The 12,956-nt window shown below is 37.5% G+C and overlaps 1 protein-coding gene across 8 annotated transcripts in view; it reads right to left on the bottom strand.

Annotated features, from left to right (window-relative positions):
* The window catches only part of LOC139984665 (twitchin-like), a 114,311-nt gene that overhangs the window by 95,751 nt on the left and 5,604 nt on the right, over window positions 1–12,956 (bottom strand). For all 8 annotated transcript variants that reach the window (XM_071998653.1, XM_071998656.1, XM_071998654.1 and 5 more), the window contains exons 2-8: window positions 10,448–10,638; window positions 4,855–4,990; window positions 4,144–4,177; window positions 3,294–3,598; window positions 2,268–2,567; window positions 1,062–1,095; window positions 540–853 (exon numbers count right to left, since the gene is read on the bottom strand). In XM_071998653.1, the coding sequence (XP_071854754.1) occupies window positions 540–853; window positions 1,062–1,095; window positions 2,268–2,567; window positions 3,294–3,598; window positions 4,144–4,177; window positions 4,855–4,990; window positions 10,448–10,615 (1,291 nt within the window). In that variant the 5' untranslated portion in view covers window positions 10,616–10,638. The remainder of the gene's footprint in view (window positions 1–539; window positions 854–1,061; window positions 1,096–2,267; window positions 2,568–3,293; window positions 3,599–4,143; window positions 4,178–4,854; window positions 4,991–10,447; window positions 10,639–12,956) is intronic.

The following is a 12,956-nucleotide window of genomic DNA, read 5'->3' as shown; positions in this document are numbered from 1 at the left end:
AGTAAAATAGCAAAATCCAATGCTGATCAAAGTCATCACACCCAGTTGAAATCTTAAGTATATTGTCAGAAAAATAATAACAGAAATTGAAATTCTCTTGGGAATATTTGATACAAAGAGAAGCTGTGATGTACAGACATCAGTCTCAATCTTTTCAATGAGAGTGCAGCACTTTACACATATCAACTTTCAATTTGGCCTCAATTTAATACAGCTATATATGTATGTATTTTAGATCCTCCTGCAAGCAGGAACTCGCAAAAAGCCATCATTGGCTTATCAAAGCCTCAAGCTGACAGAAGTCAGTCTCTTAGATTCATATTTTAACGTCCATGATTATGAATTGTCAACAACTCTGTAACTGGATGACATACATTAATCTTGGAGTGACTCAAACTGGGGATCTTATGATTGAAAGACACTGGCGTTAACCACTGAGCTAACACTAAGCTATAACATAAAGTTCTCTGAAATGCCTGGTTTCCTCTCCCAGTCTTTGCTGTTAATTAGTGTCATACTTTTGAGGTTTTGTGACTTACTATCAAAGTTTAGATTGATAATGGACTGTTCTTCTCCTCCAGAGTTCCTGGCCAGGACAACGTAAGTCCCACCATCCTCTGGGGTAACACTCTTCATGGTAAGGGTGAGGATATAAAGGTCCGCTCCTTTCTTGACCTGGGTGATCTTAAAGCGTCCTGCATTTGGAATCAGCTGAGTGGCATTGAAGATCCAGGAGACTTGAAGTTCCGATTCGGACTTGACCGAACACTCGAAGGAGACTTCATGGCCGTCCTCTGACTGCTTCATGATGGGCTTACCTTGAAACTGTGGCTTGTTCCCGGCAGAAATCTCACTAAATTGGAATAAAATATTGAATTTTGGGTGATTATTTAAATGACACAAGGTGTGAATAAGAGAAAAGCATGTATACGTTATAATGAGACATGAAGATCAATGGTCAAATGAGGTTTATTATGCCATAATTGTTCATCAATATAACTTTACTAGAATTAAAAAAAAGACTAGTAGTCATTTAGGTTCAGAAAAAACTTCAAACTTACATTTCAGGAGCCTGTTCTTTCTGAGCATCTTCAGCTACAAGAAAAGCAAAACAAAGGAGTATCTTGGATAGAATCACATTTAGAGATTGCTTGAATAAAGGTAAGTAGTGATCGCCTGTCTGCTTCAAAAGGATGTCATCAGATTTCTTACATATTGTGAGAGTGTAAGGTTAGAAATACTGCAGGTACTTCTCCTGTTGACAAATATGCTTAATTCTGTTAAAGAATTGAATTACCGTTTAGCTGATCACACTATTTTCAACGCCTTTCAAGGTTAGAACATTTGTACACTATATTGCTACAATAAAGCATGGTCTTCAACCTTAGCTTGCTTCAAGGTTACAATTAGACACATACAAAATGATGGCAATAGTAACCAATAATAACATATTCTGTGTATTTCAATGACCAACCTTGTTTTTCCAAAAATAATTGAGAAAGAACACATGACAGTGTGCTTTTATTTTACATGTTAACTTTTGTTTAACTGAGACCAAGTGGCATATTTCAATTTCCATTTCATATGGGGAAATTTCAATTTTTCTAACAAGTTTTTTGGTCACACGATCTCTCAAGTTAAATGACATGTGACAAGTTTGTCATTAGATCTTACAAATCACACCCTCCAAGTCATTAGAAAATGCAAATCAAACACTGGATCATAATGGAAAGGTGACAACATTCGCTAAAGCTTATCGAAAAAACTTTGAAAAAAAAGGTCTATGTGAGCCCCACGTGAGCACACCATTCCCCGATTTAAGAAACTCAACTCACTAAAATTGCACGATTTCATTACAGTTAAGCTTGCATTATTTGCCTACAAGACCTGGAATGGATTACTACCAGCTACCTTTGACTATTTTTTAACCAGTAACAGAGATGTACATCATCATAACATGAGGCATGCTAATCATGCCCACTATAATCTCTACAATACAATCTTTGTAAGGCAATAATAGCTAGTTACTGACTACTACCAAATTATACCTGTATGTAATTACTATATATATATATTGAACATTTAATTTGCATTTATATTTATGTATATGTATTTATACATATATATTTTTTTTTTCATTTGTTTTCTTTCTTCAGGGAGTCTTCCACATTGTAAAGCTTTTAAGCTTTATGGAAGAGTTCCCTCCACTTTGTACTTTTGTGGCAAAACAAATAAATGAATTAAATAAATAAATAGGTTTGATTTACTTTCAAAGTTGAGAGTAATCCTTGATTTCGAGTCTCCCAGATCGTTGGCTGCGTAGATCTTGTACTCTCCTGCGTCCTCCGAGGATACGTCAGTGATCTGTAGTTTCACGTCGTAGTTGCTACCGTCCTGCTTGATCAAGATCTTGTATCGTCCTCCGTCCTTGATTTTGACATCGTCCTTTGACCAAACTATTTCCGGTTTAGGGTCGGCAACCAACTCACAATGGAATGTGAGAAGCCTGCCATCGTCCGACTGTTCGATCTGGGGATCGACAACGAAATGAGGGGCACCTTTTGGTCCTGAGAGGAAGATCAAAATGGAGAGGTATGACAAAGATAAGACGAAATCTTTGTGCCACCCAAAAGATAACACAATTGTTGAAACATAATTATAATACTCGTTAGGCATCCCCGTCACATAAACATTTGTCTTCCTTAGCCAACTCCCACAAAAGACTGATTAAGGTCTGTCAGATAAAAAATAATAAATGTAAAATTACTCCATAAGGTAATCATATCATCATTCTTTGTTTCTGATTTTTAATTACTCTAAAAGAATACTATTTTCCAACATCCTAGTTATTGACAAAGAAGCCAATATTTTGGTTAGGTATGGTCTCAGTTTGTTTCAAAGTTCAAATTATGTTTCAGGGGTGCTTTTTGCATCTGGTCACTTTTCTGCCCAGTGATGTTTCATTACGCCTATCAAGTATTTGGTAATACCCCAGAATTATCTCATAAATAATCTACCTAATCGCTACTTCCTAAAGCTTTTCATCTTAGTAGATCAACCATTTCTGAGAATAATTTCCAATTAAAAGTTTTTTTTTCCATCACGATAGTTCTTGCTGTTTGTAATACACGGATTAAACCAAACTTAAAACCATTTTAATGTTTTTTTAATGTTTGTATTTTCCATCTTCAAGTGAATCTTTACTAGTTACACTAAAGAAATGATATTGTTATGGGCTATGAGCATAAACTAATTTTTAAGAACAATGGAAACACTACTACTCTAAGACTAACGTTCAAAGTTGAGTTTGATGGTGTTTGTTGCTGTTCCCAAAGTGTTCTTGGCAACAATCTTGAACTCCCCTCCATCCTCTTCATTCACGTCCGTGATCTCCAGCATCAGGTGGTAAAAATTGCCATCTTCTTTTGTCCTCAGCTTATATCTGCCACCATCTTTGAGAATCAGCTGGTTACGAGTCCATTCTACCTCCGGTCTAGGGTCAGAGTTCAGCTCGCACTCGATGGTCAGTTTAGACCCGTCGTCCGACTGCGACATCTGCGGCTTCATGGTGAAGGTCGGTGCAACTCCGTCCCCAGATCTGTGAATTACACAAATCATACGGATTGAGGTCACCATTGATACTACTTTGATTGTGTGGAATACACCCAGTATTGTATAAGTTCTGTTAGATCAACAGCAAGTCATGACATCTGAGATCAAACCTAACTCAAGTTTCCAAGGAGGCAAAGGTATGACGCCAAGAAAACCCCAAGAGAAAGCAAGGAGAGCGTGTACTTGTAAAGTATCATCTTTTAAAATAAAACACAGAACTCGACCCTAATCAACAAATTTCGTTCATTGGTAATGTTCTTTAGCCTCAGTAACTTAGTCTGTATATGAAGCATGCTGGATTTGGGAATGATTATTAAATGTTAAGGATAATAATTAACAAATGAGATACTTTTGAGCATGAAGATATATTTTCTCTCATCGTTATGCACTTCAGTGATTCTTGTGAGAAGGGCAACATGATAAAGTTGTAATGTTCATGTTCCTTAAGAAATGACGCATGTCCAACGAGGCAGATTAAACATTTTCAGAGATGAACTTTTGACTTTGAAGAAGAAGAAGTTGTAAACTTACACTGGTTGCTCTTCTTGTTCCTCATCCTCCTCTTCTAAAAATGTCAACAACAAAAAAAAAAGTGGAAGATAAAATTGAAAATCAAATTTAAGGGTGAATATGATCAGATCTTTTTATATATATTTAACTTAAGCCAAGGTGAAAATTAGGCTAAATAATTACAGGCCATCTTGCTTTAAGTTCACCAGTTGATTCGTTAATATAATAAACATGTTTGTAGGCAATGTTGTTTTAATAATTCCAGGTGTACTAAAGTCTTGTTATGTCCTTGAGACGGTGGCAAACATAGACAAACAAAACGCTATGAGATGATAGTTTCTATTCTAGCTTCAAGTCTCATCTTTATTCTATTAGTGGTGGCGCTATTTCACTTTATGATATGCCACTACAGTACAAATAACTCACTCCTCGACATATTTAGGTGTGCTTGACATTTGCACTCGGGGTGTGATTTGAATTGCCCTCTTGGTGCCACTTGTCAACAATCTACTATACACCATGACAACACACAATAACTCTATTCATTAAAGACCAACTGACCTAAGACATACATAATTTTGTCAATTCAAAATATGATCAACTGATATTGAAAACTGACTTATGAAATTTTTTCATTATGCCAGACCACCCTTCCTTGTTGCAGATACTGTACATATTTATGCCAGACCACCCTTCCTACTTGCAGATACGTAGTATTTATTTTTAACTCACCACCAAACTTAAGGGCGATGGTGGCGCTGGTGGTACCTCCTTTATTGTCAGCTGTGATCTTGTAGCTACCAGCATCCTCCATGGATACATCATCGATCTCCAGAGATACCACATAGGTATCACCTTCCTTCTTCACCTGAAAGTGGAAAAGGAAAAACACTTAGCATTGAGGTAGAGGTTATGAAGTGAAGCCAAGGTATAGCGGTTAGAGAGTACAGCTCATTACTTCCAGGCCCCAGGTTAAAGTTCTCACAAAGAATTGATTCTTTTTTCCTACAGTATTCAATGTCTTACATAGATTTGATATTTCTGGTTTGTGGGAACTGGGGTATGGAGACAACATTGGTCACTGTAGTGTCTTAGAATGAGTAGCGTATATATAACAGTTATACACCCAAGGTTAGTTTGGAAAGCTGGAAGTAACACTGATTGAATTTGTCTGTTTTTTTCTTTTTTAATTTTTATTCAAAAGTGTTCAAGGGAATATAAACTGAACTGAATGGAGTGACATCACCTCCTACAAGAATTACTACCAGAGAAGAGAGACAGAGACCACTCATCCTGTTAGAGATAAGTGATTCAGGCCACCATAGGCATAAAAGAGACAACTGCAAACTTCAGGTTATACCTTCTCATTCTGTTCTGAGTGAGAATAAGGTATTGCCAAAACTGTAAAGTTGGCATCTTTCAGCAAACTTTTGGAACTCTTTAAAACAGGTTTAATGCCATCAATATTACTGAATTGTAGTTTACTGGTATTAAATTTGAAATACTACCAACTCTTACCAAATTGTTATTTATCTCTTCTGCCATATCTTACAAAATCCCTTGTGAAAAAAAAGTTACTGTTTTCAAGCAAGTGACAAAGAGTCTTGACAACAATACTAATAAGAAAAAGTCACACTGCATGCATCCAAGATCAAATTCAGTCTTCTATGTACACAGTCCTGAAGGAATAATACTGATAGATCTATACATAATGTACCATGTAGTGTATGTTCCAGCAAATCACCTTGTCTCTCCAAGGAGCTGTTATGAAACTCCCTGGTCTCACAAAGAGGAATGCATGTGAGACATGTTTGTCTGTTGACATGGTCCAAATGAGAGTTTTGATAAGAAAATGTTGAATGGCACTCACTCAACCCACTCGTAACATGTTAACAATTTCTTGGCCATCCAAATTTATGGAAATTATCCCAAGTCACAAACTTTGCAAAAAACATACTCACAAAACCTCCAGTATCTTGATGTATACAAAAAACAAAAACTCTGTTACTGTGTAAGGAATGACCACAGGATGTGCAACAAGATACCACACTATAGCAGACAGGTCAACTGATCGACATATCGCAATGGATGGTATACACAATAAGTAGTAAGTTGACATGGAACGTGTACACACAACTCCAAGACTATATTCAAACATGGATCCACCAAAAACATGGTTTGTTCAGTCAAAAGATGCCCTCCATCAACATATAAAATTTTGATAACTAACATTGCAATCACCTTCCCGCTGTTTGAGGTAAAAGTATCTATGTGTCCTTGTAACACAGGTTGGACATACTTGATTATAAGAACTGTACTGCTCTGTACTTTACTGTACCACACTAGTTTTACTAAGCACTAAGTATTTTGAGGGATGATTTTATGGCACTAATGAATATCTTAAGCTTAAATTGATCCTTACAGGACAAACACCTCCATGAATTGATTAACAACATGAATAAATTAACAGCACTTGGTGAAAGTGTGCAACTGATACTTGTGGAATCTAGTTTATGTCAATTAATTGGATTGAACAACTAATAAATGCTATCAACAGGTCAATAAAAAGGGTGTCTTCTATATATCAACATAAAAAACTAACACATAGTAAATCATAAAGTGAAAGTCACTAGTATAACAAAGTGTAATGCAAACAAAATTAAACTAGTACTTAGTTCTACCCACTCACAAATTTACAATGGTAATTAAGTACTGTGTACTTGTTAAATCTGGTCATATAGCCTCGAAAGCTTGGCCCGATGCAATGAAGTTACGTGTCTATACAGTATATATATTTCTTAACAGCTGCTCACAAATGGCATCCAGTAACAGGAAATGTTGAAAACCCTCACTTTATTTAGGTTTGAAACTTTATGACATGTGGTGCATTACATAGAGCATTAATGATGCACAGTTTGGGAAATAACATGATTTTACATTGCATTGACATGTAAAATAGCCTAACATAAGGGAAATATTTGTAGCTCCTTTGAGCCTAGAGGCAGACCATTTTGCATGCATTCCTACCATTTCAATCTTGAAGTTGAAAGTATATTGTTTTGTAGATCATAAGCCATAATCAATGTACTGTATGCAACACAGCAAAGTTAAAATTGACAAAGATACAACAGAATTTTTTGGGTAATTTTTTATATCGAAATATATAAAAGATTATGCACATGTCAATTGTAATGTAACTTTGACTCTGACTTGCGAGTGATAACAGGTCTATAATTGAGGAATAAATTTGACAACTTTTGGATACAAACTTAAAGTGGCATCATACTAGGCTTAATTTAACAAAAGTTGCTACCTATATTGGTAACTAGTTAAGTTAGGTCAACCTGGAACGTATTGCCTTTTCTTTTAGTTTTACTATAAAGAACTGTGCGGTTTAGGCTAGGTCGAGAGTGCCTATGTGTGTGGTACATTGGGCTAGGGTTAGGTTAGCGAAAGTAAAGGGCATAATATGTAGTTGGTTGTGCTATTGTTACTTGTTAGCGTTTCAAACGATCGAAGGGCTCATTAAAATTATAAATTGCCTTCTTTCTAATCAAGGCTAGCCTACTTAAAATTTAGCGAAAAGCATTACTACTCATCCTTGAGACAATGCAGACATAATTGCAATTATAGAACCCGTCGAACTTCCGTAGGTTAAGGATTGGTTGGTTTGGCAACTTTTTCATGATAATCTAAGTTAGGTACTGTAGGCTATTAACGTTAGGCCGACTGCACACTCATCGTATCCGGACCAGCCGAGACACCGCGAGGACACAACAGTAGTGTAAATAAGGGGTTAACCCCGTTCATTCATACACTACCATTTGTGTGGGGGGGAAATCATAAAACAAAACATTTTTGGTTACATATAACCAAAGATTTATTAAAGTGATGCCCCGTAATTTTACCGTGCGTTACTCACAGCATTAACCACGGTCAGCTGACCTGAATGGACCAATAGGATTTAGGAATCTTTACTAAGTATGAATGAACATCCGATAAATCTTGACCGATTAGGAGACTCGCAAAACCACGTACCAATCACATGGGTCACGTGACATGCGCCATGGTTAGCACTTAAAGGGATAGCCCATTAGCAGACGATGATTGATTCATAAATGCAAGAAAATGTCTGCATCTCTTCTATAACCTGGTTCAAAATGGCATCATTATCCTTATAGCATATTGTATGGCGAAGATATGATTTTATCTTTAATTTGGTGGTATTTGTGAATGCATCTGGCAACGGAATGGTGAGTGATGTCATTACGGTAGTACACTTGTTTTTTTTTAAATAATATTTCACTCACTCATTTGCAGAAGACCATAATATTTCTACAACACAGTTGCATTCTGATTTAATTCTGACGTAATTCTAAATACAAAGAACCTCAATTGGCAATTAAACAGACATTCCAAAATGTATCAAGTTTCAAGGACGGATCAACTGCGATCATAATAGAAAAATTAAGCCTCTGAAGAAACACGTGACGTTATGACATCAGAGATCACAAAGTTATGATCTATCATCTATTCCAGGGAAGAATCGAGGTTACAGCCGGCCGGTCAAAATATGTTCCATTTTTAAATCAACCAATTCTGGAGTTGACAATATTGAGATGGGGGTTTGAACTAACAGTGTGGAAGAACTTTTCTATATAAGTGTCACGTACATTGTCTGCCACCAGACTAATATCATTTTAACTCTTATCGAACCCCAGCTGGTATGTGCACAATACCTCTAACGCTACGACCGCATATAGATGATATTGTCCTGCAACGCGAATAAAGGAATTTAATTTAGTGGTATCTTTTCTTTCTTCTTCTTCTTTTTGCAATGTTTAGTACAATTTCCAATTCCAAAATGGTTATTTTCTTCAAATAATCAAACTGCAGCTGGATGTCGGGTAGCGCATCAGGGGTGTACATACACAATGTACATAAACACGAGCAGCAGATAACACGATAAGCTGTTCCTTAGCAACACACGTCTCCTTGCCGTAGCTGCCCGTAAGAGGTTCGTAAACTGATAAGTGACCGCCATATGCAATCTATACGAGTGACCGTAGGCATTCGAAAATGCAATGCCCGTTATAGTTGTGTTCTTATGTTTACGAAACTCTTCATCATTTCGAACTGACACTGGTACGTTAGTACAGCATATATGGAAGCACGTAACATCACCTCCTTGGTTGGTACGTTTTCCTCCTATGTAGCGAGACTATTATGTATATGTCGATGAGTGTAACCACAGTTAATAACTGTGGTGTAACCGAACAGTAGCACAAAAACATGCACGAGAAACCTGCTCCAGCATCAAACGTGAAATTCCTGAAGACACAATTGCCGAACTGACTAGTACATTGTCGTCCCTCATTAAACATGAAATATCGCTAGGAAGTCTTGTTCCAGCTAACTTGACCGGCAACGTCTATGATACAGTTTGAAATGGTCGTTCTCGTTGTATTTGTTAAAGCGGAGGCTGGATCGAAACGAGACTGCAAATCCAGCAAACAAAGTTGGGATAGTCTTTGGCCATGGTATCCCTGTCGCAGGCATTGTAGATCATACGGCGAATAATTTGTTTTGCGCGCTGTATGTATTTAGCAGAAGGTGGCTATAGCACGCCATTCGTGTAAGATTAGCACCTATGTGGAACTTAACGTTTTGAATACATGTAAAATATTCCTCCCTTCTTTTCTCTTTCTTCCTTGTTAGGCTACTGTTTAGAACCCATAAGTTTAGTTGACATGTTTAATGAACACACTCCTACCATAACTACTAGCATTTTGATTTCACAAAGAGGTTAGGAGCGTGGCGATGCCGATCGCTTTTCTTGAGCCCAAGGATAGCCTCTAACCGTGACCCCTTGTTGAGCCCGGCCGGTGAAGAACACTCTGGATTACAACGCTTGGCACAACATGACCAATACCGCGAAGTATATTTAGAGCTTTATTGATTAAATGAAACTAACGAAACTAAACCTGTCAGTCGTAACCAGTAACGCGGGGTGGGAGGGGGGGTCAGGAAGTAGAGGGCGCTCATGTGTTTCTTCTTGTGCTTATTTGGTTATGCGAACGAACAAAACAGTTTGTTCACCATGAATATATGGAGCATCACTACTCCTATACTCTATCAAATAAAATCATTCGCACGGTTTGTCTACAGTGTCATATCCTGTAGTTCGTGACCGAATTAGTAAGAATTAAATTTCAAGATTATGAGTCTAGAAGTTAGTCATGGTATTAGGATTTTCGGTTGTGTGTTTTTTTCTTTCAATACAAAAAACCTTAACTTATGGAATATCATTAGGAGAAAATCCTACCTGTGAGAAGTATCTGCCGCCATCTTTAACTGGGACATCATTCAAAAACCAGGTAAAGGAAGGTTTTGGTTCACCTGTGATCTTACAAGTGAAGGTTAGAACTCTTCCATCCTCACTTTGATCGAGCTGCGGTTTCTGCACGAAAACCGGTGTCGAATCCTTCACCATGTTCAAGAGCAGATTAGTTTAAACTAGAGAGAGAGAGAGAGGTGGAATGAGAGATGAGGTTTCAAAGTCCGTTACTATGGCAACAATGAATCAATTTTCAAAATCATAAACTTACTTTCAATTGTTTATGTTGTTTAATATAGATAATACAAATTGTATACATGTTCGTATCTACATCTACGTGTTCATCATGTAACCCTGCAGTAAATATTATATGCAGTATATATAGCCTCTACTAATATTATAATTCAGGAATATTTGTAATGTATATCCTCACCCCTATTATTAAGTGGACACTTTTCATACATTTCCGCCCAAACATCAGTTGGAGGAGACACAAACTCAATGATCATCAGGGGCGCAACCACGTACAATTCTGGAAGGCAGGGGGGAGTGGTCACGCACGGAAAAAATGCAGGGGACCCAGACAGAATATTAACAAGAAAATCATAGTATACAGTACATAAATATATAGTATGTACATGCAGTACAACCAAAGCGTCGGAATTCTGAAATATTGTTTCAAAGGCCGAAAATATAGCGCCACGATTTTACCTTTAACAAACACACACAAAAATCAACAGTGCTGTATTTATTAGCACAAACTTGCGATTAGAGCTAATTATATATCAAATTAATATTGTTATTGTTTTGTTGTTATTGTTTACTATGCCTCATAATGCACGGTATGGCGTGGGGAGAATCCCCGCTCGCCCCCCCCCCCCCCACTACATGGGAACTTTTTTTTTAAATCATTCGCCTCAGGGTTCAGTCCCTGTATCTTAATCAGTCGGGGGGGGGGGGGGACTTGAGTACCTCCTCGCTTATTCCATTTAACCATGTACACGCCACTTGACATCGCAATAATTAGCTAATGAAACAACTTTAATCAACACTACATATGACATGAAATCATGTTATCTGTGTGTATCTCATTATATTACACAAATTAAGATGATGTTTTGATTTAAACCTTCAGTAATGCCAGTAATAAACTTTGAGCGCATTGATATATATGTACGGTATATGTGTCTATGCGTGTATGTATGTATGTATTCCTTTGATCGCTATATAAAGGCTATGTTGTTGAAAAGTTGATTCTCGATAAGCTCACTGAAATTGAACCCAATACCACACCTGCAGGTAATAATGAGAGGCTGGCATCTAACAGCATAGGATGGCCACTCCGTATTGGAGCTCTTGTATAGTAAAACCCACAGAGCCATTCACATTCCTTGCATAACTCGAATTCCATCGTGCTCTTACGCGTTGTCTATACTAGTGAACATTTAATCAACGTTATTACTCACGCCGCACATATTACCAATGACAGTCCACACAGGGAGCTGCTACTCTAACCCTGGTCCACACATGTACGCCCATACATATACATGCCTTGCGTGACTACTGACTGCTTCACTTTACCAATTAGTCTTGCTTTCTGTTCACGTTATAGTTTTGTAAAAAGCTAAATTTGACCGTCTGTTAAAATGCTTGGTAATAACTTACGTGAGCTAAACAAAATCCAAGAAAACAAATACCTAATTTGTTTTATTATGAAAAATATTGAAACTGCTAAGGAAATATGAATAAGTTCATTTTCAAATAGTACGTACTGCATACAGTCCAAAAGTTCAGCTAGTCTTTCAGACGTATGACCTATTATCACATGAGGACCGTCTGGGATTCACTTTGGGTGTCTCTGAAAACCGCCTGAATCATGCCCCATGCAGACGTGTCTTACCGCTTGCAATTATCGCTGCTACTATAGAATACACTACATTTAGTAGTTGTGTTCAGGCAAGTGCAGGAGTGCAATCATATATATTGCGAAGGAGGTGGATCTACTCACCCCCCCCCCCTCCCTCCAACCAGCAGACAAAATAGTAAAGAGTCCTGCTTTACAATTGTACATCATATTAACATGTATGTACGGTGCAAACAAACAGTTGAAAAGCAATCAATATATTGTTTTAAAATTTGCAAAAAGTATCACACTCCATGTTACCAAACCATTCTCAACACCCCTTCCATGTACGACATAACATCTACCCCCCCCCCCCCCACGCATCCGGCCCTGTAGAAACATGATGGCTCAGTGCGACCGTTGCGACCCTTCAGGCAAGTACATTGACGAATGGTATATAATGCTAACAGTAACCTTACGGCTGCAGGCATAATTGAAACATTCTGTATACTTCCAATGGGAGGGGGAAATAGTTTACAGACGATTGCATAACTTATAATTTTAATGCAATGTCTGGGTATTACTCGCAGTCGCAGCCTTTATTGTATAGGGATGTCCTGGTTGATTGGAGCGATGGGACTCTGAGGCATTCAT

This window comes from Apostichopus japonicus, chromosome 17 (genome assembly GCF_037975245.1).
Source record: "Apostichopus japonicus isolate 1M-3 chromosome 17, ASM3797524v1, whole genome shotgun sequence".
Classification (NCBI taxonomy): Eukaryota; Metazoa; Echinodermata; class Holothuroidea; order Aspidochirotida; family Stichopodidae; genus Apostichopus; species Apostichopus japonicus.
The sequence above is the reverse complement of the archived record's forward strand: the minus strand, read 5'-3'. Positions and strand labels throughout refer to the sequence as shown.